The sequence below is a fragment of the Lepisosteus platostomus genome, chromosome 18 (assembly GCF_059453375.1).
Source record: "Lepisosteus platostomus isolate fLepPlt1 chromosome 18, fLepPlt1.hap1, whole genome shotgun sequence".
Taxonomy (NCBI): Eukaryota; Metazoa; Chordata; class Actinopteri; order Semionotiformes; family Lepisosteidae; genus Lepisosteus; species Lepisosteus platostomus.
In genome coordinates, this window is record NC_142628.1 from 7,987,532 (window position 1) to 8,008,886 (window position 21,355).

General features: G+C 36.8%; 1 protein-coding gene across 2 annotated transcripts in view; it reads right to left on the reverse strand.

Annotated features, from left to right (window-relative positions):
• sbf2 (SET binding factor 2) overlaps positions 1-21,355 on the reverse strand; it is a 144,858-nt gene that overhangs the window by 65,569 nt on the left and 57,934 nt on the right. For both annotated transcript variants that reach the window (XM_088610865.1, XM_088610864.1), the window contains exons 4-6: positions 14,500-14,628; positions 12,437-12,547; positions 9,903-10,008 (exon numbers count right to left, since the gene is read on the reverse strand). In XM_088610865.1, coding sequence (XP_088466991.1) covers positions 9,903-10,008; positions 12,437-12,547; positions 14,500-14,628 — 346 coding nt within the window. The remainder of the gene's footprint in view (positions 1-9,902; positions 10,009-12,436; positions 12,548-14,499; positions 14,629-21,355) is intronic.

The window sequence follows — 21,355 nt, forward strand, 5'->3', positions numbered from 1 at the left end:
ACCTTAGTGGAAAAAGAAAGGTTGGAATTCATTTCCTTCAGATACCTTTTGCGTGTGATTCCTATCACAGGGACACAGAAAGGTCTGCAGAGTAATATATGGACCATTTCACGGTGAGCCTTCAAGGTATTTTACAATCACGCTCAAGGGAGAGGAAAGTAAAATGTATAGTAAAATAGTTCAAGCCACAAAGTTTCAGATTTTCACTTAGATAAGCTTTTGGCCATTTCCTGTCACATTTTGGTTATTTCCTCTAAGGGTTAGGATAGCTAATGGATAAGAATGTACACTAAGATTATGATACTCCATTAGTTGTTTCAGACTAAAATGCAATTTGCTTGAAATACTCTCTGCTAAACCTTTGGTATCCATAGACTTGTGTCTGTTTTAAATGGGGAAACATTCTAAAAACATTAAACATTTTTGATCGGATTCATTTATTAAATAGCGGACAGTTGACCATTGACATGCTATAAAATATCCAACTTATGTCTTAACAACTAAAAATTGGGGTTGTGATAGACAGAGCCACATATTTGAGGTACATTCCCCAAAATCTTTCAAGATCAACAGATGGACAATATCTGCATCAATAAGTTACTTGGAAGACAATGTGCAAAATGAGTTGAAAGGCGTTCTCGCATCTGTCTCCTTTCTTCAGGACCAGTTTTCACTCTCTTGTCCAATTCATGCTACTCTACAGAATCTGATTTCCAGCTGGTGTATTTGTCCATCTGAGCCCTGACACGTTTTATTATGAAGGGATAACAAAGACAGTATGTATCAGAGCAACAAGCACAGAAGACAGCAGGTTCCCAAAACACCTGTATTCTGTGCCTGCATGGCCTGGCAACAATGCCCACAAAAAAAAAGACATGTAGGAGTCGCAGTGCCAACACACTGTAAAACCTCAGACTTCTACATGATTAAGACACAAAACAAAACACTTCAGGATTTTTTTATAAATGATTTTGCTTGGCTGATTGTGCTAATGTTCGATGCCTGTTGGCAGCTTCATCAAATGCTTCCGAGCATTGGCTCCTACCTTCCATAGTGCATTCATCAGTGTTGGTAGGCATGCATACACAGATCCCACGAATCTGGTCGGAAGAAGATCAGGGGTGTTACCCTGCAATCTGGGCTCAATTTCACTCCAGGCTGGCACAGTCTGGTCAACCTAAATGTCTCACTAAGTTCTACTGGCAAAGCAATTCCTCACTTCTCCACCCAATGTACTGTGTCATGGGGCTACAGGTGCCAAAGTTGGTCCTATCCTATTTGTGAACCCCTCTGTGGATGAAAAGCACTATTCAAATCAAAGGAACTATTATTAAAGTGCACCTACAATAGGTGTATTCACATTTAAATTCAGGGTTTGTTTCCTCTTATTGTTTTCTTCTTTTCTGCACATCGTGGGATGACAGAGTGAAAATAATTTATGCCATTTAGTGCCTGCACAACAAATTTCAGAACTGTATCGTTAAAGGGTCGTCCTAGATATAACAAGGTTAGAAAAATAAATAGCGCCAGCAAAAACAAGAGAAACGGGACAGATTTTCAGCATGACCGCACCAAAACCCATACTAACGCAAGTGTCAGGGAAAATAAATATAGTTGCGCTTCATAAAAAGTGGAAAAAAAACATCTTCTCAGTTTCTATGCCAGCTTTGAACACTTTCCAACAGCAACAGTTTGACTTCAAATGGCATTGTGTTTGAAAACTTTCTAGGAAAATATAAACTCACGCAGATTGAAGAGTTTGCATTTGTTATTTAACCCGGAAAGGAAGGTCTGAAAGACATTACTCTATTAAACGACTCATTTTGAAAGAATTTAAAAAAAAATAAACAGACACAAATATTCTGAGTATTTCCGAAAAAATGTAAAGAATTTTACTTTGTAAATTGTTGTTATTTTACAGTGCAACTTCCAATGAAAAGCCAACAGAGGAAAAAAAAAAAGATGTTTACTCAGAAAAAGAATATTGCACATCTACAATTTCGGTAAGTTACAAAGTAAGAGTATATCCTGAATATACAGTAAATGAGCAATTGAGATTCTGCTTTACAACTGACTCAAGAAACTGAAAAGAGACAGTCTGTTGTGCTTAACATACAACAATCTTGATGGAACAGATTTACATTACAACTCATTTTATCTAAACTTATATACAGTATGTAACTATTTGTGCACTGAATATTTACATGAAGTGGTACAGCTTATTATAAAGAACAAAAATTATAGTAAATGTGAGTAAATATTTTATGAGGCCCTCTTTTCTTAAAAATTCAAACTGATATATTTATGATTACAATATTTGAACACTTGCATCATGTCATCTGATTGTAAAGGAACTCGAATGTCCACGATAAGCAATTGATCCTCTGATACCTCATAAAGTAAAGAGGATAACAAATCATGGACTAAATATTTACTTTTGATGGAGAGAGGCTTCTTTTCCAGATTGTCTGTGATTTTGTATCAGCAGATCTATTCCAGAAAATCACATCACCCAAGCAATGTACTGTACAATGTATAATGATACGTAACAGAAATAAAGCTGAGAGATCTAACAGGTTTCTCCTATAATTTTAAACATATATATCAACCAAAATCACAGAGACTGTGAAGAAAAATGCACATCGAGCAATCGTGATAAGTTTTGTGTATGAAATGTGACACAACGGCCAAATGAAAACATTATGAAGTTAATATAAGTTCACCTCCCTCAGTGCTTACACAGTCCTGGCAATGATGATGCAGAGATCCGACGAGCCTCTGTGAAGATGTTCTGCTACTACTCTTGTGGAGCTGCAGCCAGCTGGCTAGCTGTGGTTGGCTTGAGCTACACACTGTATCTGTCAGCGTAATGTTCACCATGACTTCTCCACACACATATTTCCTTCTGTCAGGTGTGTCACAGGCAAAATGGCTGTTTATCAGCAGTAGAGCCTTCCACTCTCTCGTTATGTACAGTTTGTGCTCAAAGAGCTAGTGATATAAAACATACATTGCTGGGTTTACATTGTGTATAAGTAGAAAATATTTATTCAAAGGTAGTAAAATACATATTTTAAACAATCTAGGGGCCTATTTGGAAAACTGTCGTTGCTTTTCATCAAACACTCCTGTTCTCTGGGTCTTTGATCAAAGCAGTTTTCCATGCAGTTCAACAGTTTCAGTTCAATAAAAGAAGCCAATACTTTGGTATATAAAAGCAACTCCAGCACTATAGATTTCTGTGATTAAACATAACCCAAAAATTGTTTCTGGGCTATATCATACAGCATTGGAACAAGTAATATGTTTATTTCATGCTGAAAAGAGAAGAAAGAAAACACAACGTTTTGGCCATGGAACCTTCTTCAGATGTGAGAAAGACAGGGCTGTGAACAAAGGTAATGTAGCAAAGGAGAACAAAAGCATTCTTTAAGAGACATACTGTACTATAAAATTAATCTTTAACTTCCTTTGTGACCTCACACAGAAAACAACAAAGTGCAGCATCATTTCTACAAAGCTTTTTTGTCTTAGTAGGTCACTGTTTTCAGTATTTGATGACTTGAAAGTAATATAAAAAGCCTGGAATTTTTTTTTTAAGTGTTTACTTTTTACATAAAGACAGTTGACCCATGAAAATAACTAGCCTTTGGGCTACATACTGTAATACTTCCTCATGGGCTAAAGAAGTAGAAGTTTTAAATTCTACCAAGGAATGAAAATGATGCTGACCCTAGAGATTAACAATTCAAGCGTTTGGCAAAGTTTTTATTCAAAGTGACTTACAGATGAACTATGTTCATAGACAGCTGCTGCTGTAGAGGCTATTACAACACGACCAGAATTTTAAAGTTCCTCTGAACTACATGTACACTACATAGCACAACCAGGTGCAGCAGCTAGCTTGTAAGAGACAAATCAGTTAGGGCTCAGCCAGCCGAAGAAGGAACAAACCCTTGTCCTTAGACAGCCGGCCATTCAGTGTCTTGTCTTTAACCCTTTGCTTCCAGCTTTTCCTGCGTGAGTTAATTTTGAAAACCACAGATCAGATCCTGTGCTGACCGTATACTGTTATCACAAAATAACCACAGGATTGAAAAGTTAAAGACATATGAATCTACAGTAAGTTTGTTTTGTGGCATGTACCCCAAACTGGAGAATTTTGTTTTCACTTGCACATGTTGCATAGAGCTGAAGCCTGAATCACTCTTCACATTTCTTAAACTGAGACAAAAATAGAAAAGAAAAAAGCGACATTAATAAACTGCAGCTACACCCATGGGGGTTTTTGTAATTGTTTAGTTATGCTCGGTGAAGTAGGTATCTTAAATCTTGGCGTACTTTACAGAACAGAACTTTAACCAGAGCCATGACAAAAAGCTTTAAAAAATCTGTTGACCATTCTTTTAAGAACAAAGAGAAGATGGCAGATTGTAAATAACTGTATAAAAACTATGACACTTATATTAGCTCATTTTGGAATTTAACCTAGGAACTATTTTCTACTCTCTTTGTCTTTGTCTCTGGTGTCCCTGTGGTATTGAACGCACACATTGTTGAGATACCAAATTCATGAAGTCTATACTTAACAGCCTTTAACCAATAGCACACTGTTAACTATCACCTCTCGTAGTATCTCGAAGTTGTGTAATAATGAAAAAACACTTTCGGTCCAAGAAAAAGTAACCTTTTCACAGAGATTCTGTAATTCACCTCAGATAACCTGAACAAAGTAATCCTCCTTTTTCACGAAGAAAAACAGTCAGGTTGTCACCCACATTTAATAGTAAACCTCAGGTCAGGTTTTAGTGGCAGTCCACAGTAATTCAGTTAAACAGTGGATTTCATGCTCATATAATCCTCTTTAGGTGATTATTATCTCTATCACCTCTTAGGTGATAGAGAACTAATCTCTATCAAAGTAAACACATATTTGTCTCCTACAAAAACATATAATAGCTTAAAATGAAACTTTAAAGGTGGGTTGCACCAGATTAAAAATTAATTTTTAAAAGTTGTACTTCAGGAAACATTTCAGGACCATTCAATACGGAACAATCTCCACATTTAAACATCTTTCTGCAATCCAAAGACAAATCAACAAAACATGCACTGGCTTCCATTCTTATCTAGTTGCCATGGTGGCTCAAATAAGCTTTGTGTATCAGGGGCAGTTAACCAAAGAAATGACATAATCAAATGTGCGGGAACTCAGTGTTATTTCTTTGTCATTTGAATGTTCTTACTATATATAAACACAGAAATAAACACAAAAGGAGCAATCTGTCAAATTACTCAGTTTTGCCTGCAGCCACAGAATCAACAGCCTCCGCCTGTTCTTCTTAATTTCAGCAATTTCAGATAAACATCATTATTCATCTTTGTCTTGTCTTTTTAACACGCTCCTATACGACTTTAATAATCATTCATTACAGATACACCCAAAAATTCACATACCTATTGTTGGCATTCGTTTTTTCATCCCTTAAGATAACTATGATCGGAAATATGGACTACACAACTCGAGCAGAACAGAAAGAATGCAATTTATCATTATTACTAGCTTACTTGCGATCCTAGCTCTGCCACAAAAAAAGTTATTGGTTCTGAACAAAAAGTTCAGTTTTTCAGGATGTGCTGACTCGAAAGGTTTTAAAAACAATCCTGTTGTAGTAAGCAGAAAAAAATCATTTTTTACACAAAGCACTTTACTGAAAAGGCACAGAAGAAAATGTGTAACATGGAGATTTCCGTAAACGATAATAATCAGGAGATTCATAAAAATAATTCATCTTAAAGCTCCAAAATGTGCGTGTGTCTTCTATGCATTCCATCAGATGTGATGCAAGGTACTCTGACATATCCAGTTTTCCCCCAACTCTCGAACATGCACAGCTCAGGTTTGAAAGAGGACTACACAAAACATGTACTGTATGTCAATTTGCATGTTTAAATACCACAATCATTCACAATTTACCCCACTTGAGGAGTTCTGAAGTATGAAGTATTTACCAGTATGTTGCAATAACACTAATACATAGTAGGTGAGCTGACTGCATAGCATTAGATAGCATCTAGATTCAACTGTCATTCACTGCCTTATTACACTCCGAAATAAATCTTGTGACCACAGCAGTTTGCCAAGGTTTAGAAAACAGCTTATGACCAGACACAAATTAGTAATTCATTTGCTACATATCTGAACTGAGGTCAACCAAGATAGCTGACTTCTACATGATCCCAGTAAACTTTACCTATATTAATGATGCACACAGGTATATTCTCTGAAGTAGCCAGTATTTTTCCACTGCTTGTAAAAAATAACAAGAAACAAAAATGTGCAAACCATTATTGATTGCCCATTGGCAGAGTTCAATCTTGAAACTGTGTTGAAAATAAATAGCTGACTATTTCTTCATATTACACCAACAAGGCATAAAGTGAAAGAGAAAAGATCTGGATGACTACTTTTATCACGACACAAATGAGCATAGTACTACCTGAATGTTGCCAGATGTACAGCACCAAGGGGTACAGCATTACAGTTGTTTCTTAAATATCTAAACTTGTTAAGTCAGATTTGTCACAGAAACACAGATAGAAACATGTTACGTCCTTACATTTTGAATGATTTTGACTCCACTGGGCTTCACAGACTTAATAAAACACACCTGGTGCAAGCCGATATGCATATTTTACTGGTTTTTGGATTTCAAAATTTGGTTGTAAAATCATTTCAGACCATTATGCAAGATGTCTTCAGGTATGGATGCTGGTCCACTTAACTGTATTTATTTGTTCTTGCAAATCTTCACACTTTACAAATGTCTACTTGTATTAAAATCGATTTACAATGCAGCAAAGAAATTAATTCCTCTCTGGCTTTTGTTTTTGTTCTGTCTCATAAATCATGATGATCTCTGGAAACGTTCACGATACTGGACTGTGCAGCAGTTAAAAACATATTATCTCATAATATTGATATATAATTTCTAGCAATGGAAGAAACTCTACTAAAAGTTAATGATCTATGTTGTACAATTTAAAAAGAATGCATGCTGGGATGGACAGAAATAAAACCAGAACTTAGAACGGACAAAGAAAAATATGTACAGCATATATCTAAAGTAATGCATGTAACATGCATCTGTTCTTCAAATTAAAAGCAAAGCCATACAGAGTGCAATGTTCACTGGTGTTCAGGTAATGTTGACATGGGTTACTTTTCTACAAGTGAAAGAAGACTTCATCTGTCCTTATTCTTGACAAACAAAATGTATGTTTTTTGTGTTGGCTGTGGAAATACCACTCAGGTCCAATGTAGCAAAATACGCCATCCATATGGGCTTGTAAATCTGAGATGTAAATGCAACTGTCTCCTACAATCAATTTCCAATTGGTGAAAAATCATAAAAAAGGACAACATTCTCATTCTAAAGCAGAGAACCCACAAAACTTTCTTTGCACGTGTCACAATAAGCTCTGAATTTAAAAGCAATCTACAACATTCATTTTTCCAAATGATGTTTCAGAAAAAACACTGAATATACTTTCACAGCAAAAAGGTAAATGCAGTAGCCAATCATTTGCAATAAGGCACTAAAAACATAGTAACAACTATAACAAAGAAAACATAAAAACATTCCCTGGCACTATGAATAAATTGGCTACCCCATAGCTGACACACTCATATTTACATATTTGTGCTACATATGAGTGCTGAACCGAGAAAGGAAACACGAGATTGAACTTGTTTTAAATTTTCATTGAAATGAAAAATGTTGCATCTGCAACACAAATGCTACCCTTTGCCTTTCCCTTGCAAACACTTAAAGTCACATTGTTGGGTTGGTAACCTAAGGCACATTAACCTATTCATCTATTCAAACATGGAATCCCTCAATCACTGTTCTGAAGAACATATCAACATGAGGGCTGTGCACATTCTCCTCCAGCTTGCCTCCTGTCTGGCCACTTGCCATTTGACAAGAACATAAGAAGTGGGAAGGCCTTGTTCTAAGTTGGATGGTAGAAAAAAAAAGAAGGCCATTCAGGTTTTTCTTGTAGCTAATTGACCCAATGATCTCATCCAGCAGGCCAGCTTGTTCCAGACTCTCACAAAAAGCAATGTTTTAGAGGAGTTAGCACACCAAAGGGGTGGTGCACATCTCACTGATGTCACTGAAAGCTCACAGGCAGCCTCCGGACATTGACGTTTTCCTGCAAAGCTCAAGTGCCTTTGGTCATTGCTAACTGTGTGTGAAGAATCCCTGTCACAGAGGACTGGAGACAGAGCCAATGTGATACAGCAAAATGGATTAGCTGCTCAGGAGCTCCTTTTACTATTGTGTCACACAACTACAGCATTGAGTTGTCTTGTCCCTTGGGGTAAATCATATATTTGCTACCCTGGGCTTCAAAACAACTTGAAACAGAGAGCTTTAGAGAGTTATGCAGTACAGCACTTGACAATTTGCTGTACTCAGCTAATATAGCGCTGGTATTTAAATTTAAGAGGATAGAAACAGTTTGCCAAGAATTTTCAACAGCACCCACACAAAAGTCAATGTGCAAACATTGCAAACTCATTACTTCCCAAGAGATCTATAGTTTTTAAAAAGCAAATAGTAACAACAACATCCTGTTAGAACTGATTTCAAAATTTCTTTCAAATTATATGAAAATAATTTACACACAGGGTGTGTTTTTCAAACTGTTCCAAAAAAGGTAAAAACGGCATAGTTCATCCATCTATTAAACAAATCTGCACATTTTTTAAAAAGGTATTGTTTTCTAAGTCTGTGTTCTTCATTTACAGATTACCGTGCTCTGAGCATTGCAGAGCGCAAACCTTAAATAAGTAATTTAACATTTTCACAACTACAGTGCCACAAAGTAAAATGATTTGTAAGTTCTCATAATAGGTTAATGATAAACATCTGCAGAGAGATTTCCTCCCAGTGTCTTAATTATGTAATGTCATGCAGCTTCATGAAAATTAAAATTGTGGGACATTTTAACTTTACTAGAATTTGTTTCTGTGGCTAAGGCTTAGCTTATACTTTTAATTCTGACTTTTAAAGCAATGGTCTCTGTCCTGTCTGAAAGGCTAGAATTACACCACCGATACTGCTGTGATCTGAGTCTATTTGGACAGGTCATATGGACTTACTTGCGTATCTTTGTCAACAAAATGCACTGGGTAACTGTTGTAACTGTTGATGTATTTGAAAACTTAAGAAGAAAAGGTCTGACGAGCTATCATATTTAACAGAGATTCAGACACATCCATATTCATACAGTCTTCCAGGTTTGACAGTGGTCACCAATGTGTTTGTATTCTAAAAGCTGCTATGGGGGATCTCCAGCAGTACAAAGTTAAATGTTGTTCTGCAAGTCCAGTACAAGATAGATGCAGGGTTCAAATATTAATGCATTAATGGAATTTAAATACCTAGTTCCTTGCAACATTCTGAGATATTTATCCTCAAGTTGCTCACAGTATCAATGCCTGTGCTCAAGAGACACTCCAATTTGCTCAGTGTATAACAAATTAGAGGGAACACTGGCCATAATGTAAATATCACACAGAGATTTTCGCCAATTAATGTTTCTGATCTAATTGAGATCTCTCTTGTGAATGTGTGAATCTGGAAGAGTTCAAATCGCAACCGCAACCACTCTACGGTGTCAAACACCCTGCAAACTATTCATGCTTTGCACAAAATAAAACCTTCCTGCAAACTAGTATTCTTTCCATCTGACCTATGATATTTGTCTGCAAGAGAAGCATAAATGCTGCCTTAGTCCTCAAATGGAAGGAAACTGCTTCTCTGTTCCACAAAGCCATCCCCAGACAGAACAAACATAAAATTAAAATTGTATCTCAAATGTACACCTACCAAGTTGCTGAAACAGAAGGGCCACACTTTTGCATGTAACAGGAAGATTATCATTCAGTGGAGTCTGTATGAGCTGTCTGTCCCCTGCTCCAAGAGAAAACAACTTCTGAAAAGATACAAAAACCAACATGTAAGTCCTTGGTACAGACTTAAAAAAAAATGGAAGGTGTTACATAGGGAGACACAAAATCACAGGAACTGTATTTGTTCATTATGGCTTTCCTAAAATTCTAGGAATATTTTCACCATCTTTTACCTATTAAAAGGCATAAAAAGATCAACTGTTGAGCTCCAATACATATAATTTCCCAAATCTTTTCCTTTGCACTGCAGACACAAAAAGGAATATATTCCGTGTTGTTGTCTTTTAGCCTGGTCTCATCAGATCTCACAAGCTACGCTGGGTAAGGCCTGGTCAGTAATAAGGTGGGACACGTCCAACGAAAAACTTTTGCAAATGGTGTTGGAGGAGCAGCAGAACGTGCTCTGTCCTCTGGATCGCAATATCCAAACCAATATCCCTGTTTAGCGTCAGGGCGACACTGTGTCACAGGAAGTGCCATCCTTTATATAAAACATCCAGACTGCTTATTCGTTAAAGGATCCACGGCATGTTTTGAAGGAGAGGGAGCCCTGGATAAATTGTACAATCTGGCCTTCCTAATGTTCCCCCTTCATTCAACGGGTGAAGCGATTTCTCACTTTTCCACCGGTGTGGTGGAGCTGCTGGTGGTACCAATGGCTGAGTGTCACCCAGGTGAGTGCAGCACAGTGGGTGATGTAGTTCCCCTTCTACATGTAACGAGCTATGGCATCCTTTGGAGTGTAAGGAATACATAAAATGTAAGGAACTGAATATTATGAATGAGATAAATCTAAGAGTTTAAGTAGATTTCCAGAGAAATAACAAAAAGGCGAACAAAACGTTTTATACAGAACATAGAATTTAAGCCAAGAGCACTCATGTTGAAACTACACAATGCACTAGTTTAACTTCACTTGGAATACTGTGTTACATTTACATCACCACTCCACAAGAAAGATGTTACATTGTAGAGGACCTGCTAAGGACAGCAACCAGACTCATTTCTGGTCTAAACAGTCGATCTCTGACAGACTGAGGTCTGTCAATTTTTCTTCTAAGGAAAAGGGAAGAACATGTGAGGACACGTGTTCTTTTCTGTTCCTGAGAACGGAGTTCTCCGCTGTTTTCTTGTTCTTAATTCTTGTTCTCTGTACCTCTCATTCAACTCAAGAGATCTTCTGAGGTATTTCAATAGAATACGATACAAAAAAAACCTAGACCTTATTTTAACAGAAATAATGACACAGTCCAAATATGTCAAGAAAAAAAGTAAAGTACGTACAATGAATTAGTTTGACCTTTACACGTAACCAGGAAAATAGCAAATTAATGCATGCTAACTTCCACTTGAATGTTTAAAAAAGGATGTACAGTAGGTGACAGGGACCATGGTCTCTCCTCAACATTTCCAACCAAGAAGGGACAAGTTCTGAGTTTAAAATCATTTCACACTTTTTTTCATGGGGCTTACACGTACAGACAAAACATGTGTGTCTATGTGGGTATACTGTATGTATCAAGGTAGATTTTGGATTGGGAACCAGATGAAAAGGTTTCTCTATCTTGCATTACAGTTCATTAAACTATGAGCTTGCAATTCCTTTTCTACTGAATAATGACAAAGCTATGCATGTGATTTATAATTAATTTTCAGTTTAGGAACTGCAAAATGCATTGAATGGTCAACAACACACAAGTTGTGATATAAAGAGAATTTTCTGAAAGTCTTGTTAAAAAAGGCTGTTGTTTCACTGAATTTTAAAAATTTCAGGAACGTATTCTGGTTTGCTTCAATATGCTGCTCAGTACAGCAGAATTCTGTTCAAACTATAGTATTTTATTTCCATCTAAAACCTTCTACTCCAAGATTAACTTAAAGCTGAATCCTGAGATATGATCATAACCATTATATAACAGTAATTGGTTTAAAAAAAATCTCAAGGTATTCTTCATTTTATTAGTCTTAGGTTATTTTTGATAGGTTTCCTAAGACATGTTTTACCTACTGAGGAACATAAAATGTTTGGGTTTAAGCAACGGTTAATTTTACAAATTGTTATGGTACATCTTTAAAAACGAAATGTCAAGAAGCATCTTAAGCAGCACAAAACAAAAGAAAAAAGCATTATTTCGGAATTGGGACACATGACAAGCACTTTTCCTTTTCAGTTCACTTAAACTCAGGAAATGCGTACAGACGTTGAAAATTACACTACAAGTGGAAGGATGTCTTTCCACTGATTTATTACTACAGTTTTTTTTTTAAAGAAGTGTCAAATTAACCCAAGGGACCTCAGTCTAGAATGGAATTCTATCTGTCTCTAAAAACCAGTCCACAGGGACGAGGCATAGCTCAACTCCAATCCCCACGCAGACACCAAATATTTAAGGAATGGCTTACTTTCCCCACAAATTAAATTATCTAGGAAAATAAACTCTGTTTCTTCACCTGAGAACCACCAGCCACTGGCACGAGGCATGTAAAGAGGTTTGCGACTAGACCCTCCAGAGGAAAATTGAGGCTGTCGATGTACACAGTGTAGATCAGGCCAAGGCAACCCTGTGGGACAGAAAAAAAACACACATGGTTCAGTTTTGGGACCTACTTCCATAATTACAGCACTCTGAAAAATGAGCTTTTAAAAGGCATACCAGGGAGGAAATCATATATATATATATCATTTTATTCCTATGAATAAGGGTAATTATAACCAATTAAAGAACTTCAGACATGGCATCAACAATTTCAAAAGTCACACACACACTTTTATGCATATATACAGTAAGTTTCTATGCCTTTCTCCCTCCAGTTTAAAAATAAATTGTATTTTACAGTTAATTTGAAAACAAATAACTTGGGACATTTTATGGGGTTTGTAATGTTAGAAAGCAAAACTGAAAAAGGTTTTGAATAACAGAAACCAATTGTACTACATGATTTTAGTCTCCTAAAAATAAGGTCTGGAAGCACTGAGGCACTGCATAAAGGCTATAAAATGCATACTGTATGACTGATAGTCATCAAAAATCATTGAATTAATTAGTAGTTAGTAGTTGCTTCAACTGCTTCAGTTTTAACATTTCCATTCCTGTACCAAAATACCACACACTCATGATTTCATCTGCATAATTTCAAGAAGACTATTTTCTCAAATGCCAGACCGAGTCATTTTATCATACTGGGAATAGTGCCACTACTAAATGAACTGAGGCTTTAGGAGGTAAAAGGACTGCTGAAGTCAGTGGATGAGCTGGGCTTCAAGAAGGATTTCCTGGCTCCGCATTGTTAGGTCTTAACATTGGGCTTCCCAGTTCCATAATCCTGTGTTATCCAATCCGCAGACAGTGGGTCTTGCTCGGTTTGAGGACAGGAATTTTATAAACCAGATGACAGACACAGCATATAGTGACTCCCCCTATAGCCAAATTAGCATAGTTTCCCAAGTTAATAACATTAAATATAGTGCTCTCCCTCAATAGCATCTTGAAGAACTTAAGAAGATGTCAAACAATGCATCTATTTTCTGCATTGTGGTTATTATAAGCAAGCACAAGGACAAGCTGTGGGCTCTGTACGGAATTCTCCATGCTGCTTGACATTTAAGGAATTCTGTTTTCTGTTCCAGGAATAAATGAAGGAATGATAGGTGTTTGTAAAGCTATTTTGTCTTAGGGGGTACATGAGGTCATAGCAGCCCGAAACACACACACAAACCAAAAATGTTTTCACTAGTAGCCGTATCCTAACTGCACTAACCCCCGTCCCAGCAGGTGAGCTCTTACTTTTCCACACAGAAACCACTGCTAAAACTAACATGCCAAGGATTTGCCGGATGACTTGGTCCTGTTGTGGCGGCTCCCCTCTTAATGGGGACGTAAACTTTGGCTGTGTGTTTACTGAAGGTCAAAAGGCGTCTCCCTCTTCAACGGTCTCAGCTTTCACAGCGCATTATGCCGGCTCTCAGTGTCTGTGTGGAGTGCAGTCGCAGGTCGTTAATCCGTTATCTGAGCCAGGTACATGGAAAACTGACAGCCATTCCCGACACATTCTTGTGCTGTTTTATTCCATTCTCCAAAGCTTTTTTTGCATTCCTCATTAAATAGCACATTTTTTTGGTTTTGTAATTGTTTCAGAATTCAATTCCGTGGTCCTAGCATTATAATTTTTTTGACAAGAGTTCTACTATATACCAAAAATTTATGTTTAGTTTAACATCTGCATGTCATTTGTTTCTTAGTTTTAATTTGCTGCACGTATGAAATCAAGCCATGGTGATGAACAACACAATAGAAAACAGTGACTTCTGACTTTTATTAATGAAAGTGCCCTTTGTCACAAATACAAATCAATGTTTAGACCACTTTTATGCAGAGCTCTAGAAGAACCTTCTGGTAGAAAGAACCCTGTCCACAACTTCTAACAACAAAGGTGAATCTCTGGGAGCCTTGATTTCTCACAGAATTCGACTGCAAAAAGTTTTTAAAAGTGTAACACAAAATCACTCTGATTACCCTGAATATTTCTGGGAAGTCGAGTCTGGAGACTAGGATAAGACTTTTTGGTGCAAACACTTGGGCAGGCTGGATAAGGCCATTCTCCATCTCATCCTCATCGCCATCTGCCTCTTCATGCTTTGATCCCTACAAAACAAGGACATACATACAGCAACAGCAATCATAATATTATAGCTTATTTTTGTCTGATACATCTTTTCTTGTATTCTTAACCACTGGACAACCTAGTCATCAAAACTAAACATCTTCAAAAACAAAATCTCCTTAAGAAAGAAACTATTATCATTATTAATTAACATTGATTAAGCTCTTTAGGATATGGAAAGGAAATTAAACCTTTTTATCACATTGAATGTGATACAATGTCTATATGGATGGTCTTAATAAAAACTCAAAAAAACTGTATAGACTACAGACAATTTTGTGAGCATTTAAAGTTGAAGCAGATGCACTTCTTGAAAAAACCAACAACTACTGAGCGGACAATTTTTGAGAATTTAGAGTCTGGATGTCGGTCTCCAAAAAAAACATGGGACTTTTATGAAAAAGATGAGTCCAAAGCCTTCAGCAACACACAGCAGGGAGGAAATCTTTTGAAATTGTCATCCTAGCCTGATGCACAGAAGAGCAATATTAGCTCACGGATAGCATAAGCATTACTAAGAAGTAATCATTTGCCAGAGTTTTAATTACTGGAGGAGTACCAGAAATGAATACCACATCCCACAAACAGCATCCGGATGACTCCACAATTTCTCATTGACAGTGATTGCAAAACACCTTACTCAGCACCTTCAGGAATTCAGAGAAGAGACCAGGAGGAACCCCTTAAGCCCTGTGCTTGTAACGCAAATCACATGCAGGCGTTGTTGAAGTGCGACTCCAGCTACCATAAAACCTATCCAAATGAACAAAAACACCGGATTACCGTGGAAAGGCTCACATAAGGAAATCTTCTCAAAGCACATATTTGAGGACGGAAGTTAGGAAACACAATGTTCTGCTCGTCCTGAATTATTGCTCCTTTAAACTCATGAACTCTAAAGACTTTTCAGCGATGATCTGCAGCCTTATATGCTCAAGTCACACTAGTTCTGCACATTTATTTCAGACATTAATTGTGCCAACCCTAATTTTGTCTTTTTTGGCATCTGGGTCACATTTTTTATTACTGGTATTAGGTACAGTACACATTATAGGCACGACGCTGGAATTTATCGAATCAAAGGGGTAATTATCACCTTCTCAAATATTTTCACAAAAAAAGTAACCAAATATAATTAAATCTTAAAAATGAAGCATTTTGTTTAGCCAATTTAATCATTTGAACTATATCTAGAGGCACACAACTCTGTGATGGATTAGACACACAAATAATTCTACTGACAAAGACTTTGTATTTAATGAGACACCAAACAGCCTTGACTCAAAACATTCACCACCATGAGTAGGCTTAATGAGAATATAATTATTTATAAATAAAATAAACAATGAAAGAAGACATTTTAAATTAACCTTGTCACTGTGTTATTAAATGGGTCTATTACTGTCAGAAGAAGGCAATAATCTCCATTAAGTAAAGTTTTGCTGTTCATAAGAGCAACATGAATGGAATAATTTCCCACAGGAAATAAGGAACAGAAGAAATAAATTACTGTGACATTAAGGGTAATCTTTAAGGTTCAAAGTCATCAGCACAGATTTATCCTTTCTTGGTCCTGTTAAACAATCTGCAATATATTACTTGTCCAATGTTTATCCTGAGATGTGCAAATGAGGGGGAAAGGGAGTTTTTCTTTCTTCCTTTAATAAAAAATGGGTGTTTTGAAATTCCGATATTTTGCTCCAGGTTAGGCAAAACAACTAGTCATTTCACGGGGTAATAGGAGAAATATAAGGACCACCACAGTCACCATATCAGTGACTGGCCACATTTATTTACAATAAGTGGTCGGTCTCCTCTATAGAAGCTAAATTCAATTTGTCTCTCATGGTTAACAAGAGAAGAAATCACACTGCCATCTCCTGGCAGGAGACAAGAAAACATCATCAAAAAATCATGATTAATATTTATTCTAAAAGGGCTGAACACTACAGAACTGCACACCCAACAATAGCTGATAACCTGCTGAAGCTGGACATTGTTTTCTTTTGCAAAGTGTGTGCTAGAACACCACCGATTGACAACATGTTTACCTTACTGCTAACTCCTACACTTCTATTGAATTTCCTCAGCCCAAGTGCAAGATCTGTACTTTACTGTATATTGTATACAGAATATGAAAAAGTATTTTAATTTCCCACTTGTTAGGACTAACATTCAGCTCTTACTCTGTTTCACCTGTGGCAAAGAAAAGTCTTGTGAACACACAAATTCAAAGCATGATACTGTATGTCCAGCCACAAGGTAACAACAGTCAAATTAATGGACTACACTACAGTATGTTAGTACAGATGTCAGAAATGATATCTACAGTACAAAGATCTTTATGTTTAGGTCACTCTCCTTTACAAAGATGCTGATGTGTTTTCCAGCAATTATTTCATTACTTTTTATCTTCATCTTAGGATATCTGAGTGCAACTCATGTGCCAACATAGATTTCAGTATAACATGCATTAGTACAACATGTACAGTATATGTCTATACAACATATAGAAAATAACGTATCATAATACTGTACAGTTCTGTTTCTCACTTGCAAAAGTGCAAATTTGCTATCCTTATAACCTTTTTTATTGTAAGATGCTACTTTTAAAGTCGCTACTGTATATAACATAACGCTTATTATTATTTAGAATTATTACTATGTCCACACCTTTGATAAAGTCTCTTAAAATTTGAACCGTCAGTTATTTTGTTCTTTACTCTGCGTACAGAATCAACCAGAAGGATGCTGACTGCACACAGCTTCCTCATCAAAAACTCACCATTGAGCCTCCTGCCATTTTCTATAATACACGCAGCTTCTAAATTCAGAGATAATAATTAATTGCTTACACTTATATAGCACTTTTCTGGACACTCCACTCAAAGCGTTTTACAAGTAATGGGGACTCCCCTCCACCACCAGGTAATAGTGAACTCATACAACTTGGAATGACAATGCTGTAAGCTCAGAAGTGCCAGCTACAGTACATCTCTGGGGCTGATGTTACGTAGCAATTAGCCCAAAAAATCCCAGGCTGATTCAAGCCCACCAGACCTGTTAATTAAGTTATGCACCACTGCTTTCTGCATACTTGTTGAACTACTTACTGTTGAACACATACTTGTTGAATTCAAGTATGCTAATATGTTTCCATGACTGTGACCAGGGATTTGTGGACTACTGGGCTCAAGCTTTGCTCTCAGCAAGTCCATTCGTAAGCTTGCTCGGCCAAATAAGCATTTTTTTCCAGACGCTGTGATTCAGAAGATTTTGCATAATGTATGCTACACATACCTTGAGAGTTATGAGATTTGACAGCGTGTTTCTATATTGCTGCAGGAAAATCAGAGCAACATTTGTGGGAAAACAAACCAAACTTTTTTGTCACTGGTTGAAGGTTTTGCTGAACGCAGCATGGGAAAAAAAAAGAACTGGGAGCTGGCCAACCTACCACTTTGAAAAGCTGAAGAAAAACATGTCATTGACTGTGACTTCCAAAAGAACGGCAGTCCATTAAAATAATTTGGTGCAGATAACTAAAAGTATTTTAACAATCAATAATTGTGCCATTCTGGAATGCAGAACTTAAAGACTTTTCTGCAGGAAAAACAGAAGAAAAAATGGTCTTTAGTCAAACTTACAGAATTAACCATCAATCGTGTGTTGCTTATTTACTATTCATTAGTGTTTTTATTTCCCTGGGAGTGAACTTTGGCATTTGCCTGGTTTAATTCATCCCCTCAGAGACGACCTTAATTATGGTTATTTTTGGTTAAGTTCAAACCAAGTTTAAGTTCAGAAATTTAAGAGTTTGCTAAGGGTGATTGATTTTCTTATTTAATTTTTTTACATTACATCAAAACATAAGCATTCCTCATTTACTAAAAGGACTGGCTTCTTGGTTCACTGTATTAGCAAGTGTGAAAATGACATCTTAAATGCAATCTCATTTGCAATAAAGACACCACCGTCAAATCTTAAGTCTTTTTAATGGTCACAGTTCATTTCTGTTTTGGAGTCATCACCCTTATTAACTACTGTATATACATTAAAATATAGATTTGTAAAAATCACCAACTAAACTGACTGCCAGGTAGAACTGTTTTAATTCAAAAGGAATGTTTGGTTTCATGTTTCAAATGTACAGTACAGCAGACACCCCATACGTAAAATACCCTTTTTAACTATATAGTATTTGAATTCATACTGTATATACTGCAGAAAACCTCTTTCAGCTAAAGATTAAGGTATTCAACACATGGTAAAAGAATACCATTTAGAAATAATTACATATACGGTAGAAATATAATGAAATATTTACAATACTTTCTCCAGCATCTTATCGAGGTCACATGAACCACAACAAGAATAAATTTTATGTTGTACTGGCACCATGATTTATTTTAAGAAGGTAGCTGCATCAGCATGCATAGGTTGCAAAGGAACAGGTAAAGGTTTATTCCATGCAGAAAAGAGGAGAAAATAAATACATTTTGGCTGAGAAGCCTTCTTCAGGTGTGCATGACACAGCTATAGGTACCTACTTAAAATAAATCATGGTGCCAGTATAACAATAATTTATTCTTCTTGTGGTTCATGTGACCTTGATAAGCAAATAGATAGCATTTTTTGGCAGAAAAGCATCCTAGAAAACTCCTCTCTCTACAAACTAAAGTTACACTGCCTTTCTGGTCTTTAAACAGAATGCTTATAGCTGTGCCTGTGCTGAACTAGCAGATTCTTCAGTCTGTACTCTATTCCAAGACAGGCTCATGCCTCTGTTATCACAAAGCAAGAGATTAGAGCTTGTATTAGAAGTGGACAATCCATAGTGTGTGATTTTACACAAATACCCAATAATGCAATAGAGCTTTAGGGACTTCTGTCTGAAAAAAGCAGGTTACCACGTATATCATAGAATGATTCATGGAATTAATTGGCCTATTGAAATGTTTGCCTCACTAAAATCGATGAAGAAATTAAGTACAATGGGCTCTTGAGGAACACATTCCCATCTCCTTCCATGCAAGCAACCCATCACAGACACATGTCTCTCTCCCACTGAGCACGTGTAGTTCCTTCTGGTGCATGCTTTCATTCTCCTCTGTACCTGAGCAACAGATCACTGCTGCACAGTGCAGGTATCACAATGCAGGTGAATAGGCCAGTGGCATTTAGAAACACCTTGTATTTTATAAGAGATGAGAAAAGCTGACCAAAAGATGTGCAAACTGAAGATGAAGGAGACCAGACACTGTAAGTCAATTGTAAAAGATTCTGGGATGTTTTTTGATTCAAATGTGGCACCTTCCACAATTCTGGAAATTCTTCTTCACAAACCCTATCTTGCACTGCTGGCCAGGTTTATAGTTCTCTCTAAATCTACAGCTTCATAAGAACAACGAGAAGCTTCAACTTGCCCAATTAAGCAAATAATGAGCTCAATAAGGTAGTTAATGGCTCAGGTGGAAAGAAAACCAGAAACCTCCTGGCCCTCTGGGAGAAGCTGTGTAGCTCTCTGCTACAGTAATCTAGAGTTCATGGTGAGAACAAAAGAAAGCAAAGTATCACAGGCTGCACAAAGTGTACATAGTGACTAGTCAGAAATGTCTTCACAAATAACAAAAATAAAAAATTATAATGTTGATAATCCAGATTTACTGGCACGTGTGGGCTTTAGACCAGACTCGGCCTAAATAACTGGTGATGGTTAGGGTTTTCATATTTCATCAGCAATGTTTTGATTTCATTGGCGTAAGGCAGTCGTAGAAGACAGAATATAACATATAAAAAGAAAAGAAAAGAAAACAATCACTGTGGCCAGTGATAACCCTGCCTTTTGATCCCTTGTCAGCTCATGCTGGCAGCACACTAATGCTACTGATGGGGAGTCTTCCAGCTGTTTGTTATCACAGCACATGACAGAGGTGCTGGAGACTGGGTGAGCTGTAGCCTGACCTTCAAAGCAATTATAAGTCTTCCAGTGCAAAACACACTGCATTTTTATCTGTTTAGCTTGCTTTTTTTCCTCAAGCAAGATATTTTTGCTTGCTTTTTTCCTTTAAGGATATTCATGCTTTAAATTATAAAAGAAATAAAAAAGCAACTGTTGTTGACAGAGGAGGCTGAACAAAATGAAGAGATTTATCAGCAGTGAAATGGCAAGGTAAACTAATTAAAATTGTAGATTATTTAAGTAAAACTAGCACGCATCTGGCACCAGCGCTGGGGGGAAAAAAAGGCAGTCCACAAGAGGGAAATCTGCACTGTTGTCAACATGCTGCTGCAACAGACTAGCTATTTTAATCAATACCAAGTCGCATTACAAAAATGACAACTGACGAATTACATGATACTAAAAAAGCAGGTTAATTGAAGTGAAGCAAACACTTCATTATCCAAATAATTCTGAGCAGCAGCGTCAGAAACCTTACTGAGCTGAAATTAAGCTGCTGGTCTGAAGTGCCCTTCAGAGTCTACACTGTTGCTTTAGCAGTTGCATGTATTTCAGGTGAATAAAAACAACTAAGCAAAAATATTAAAACTCAACCGTAAAATGAAAACTGAGATGTGAGATTGAAATATGACGTTATATGCTTAGAATGGCTTGCAGACATATCGACAGAAGACATTATTTATGACTGATTTGGGGATGGCAGGCCACATACTGTAATTCATTATGAGCAAGCATGTATAGTGAAT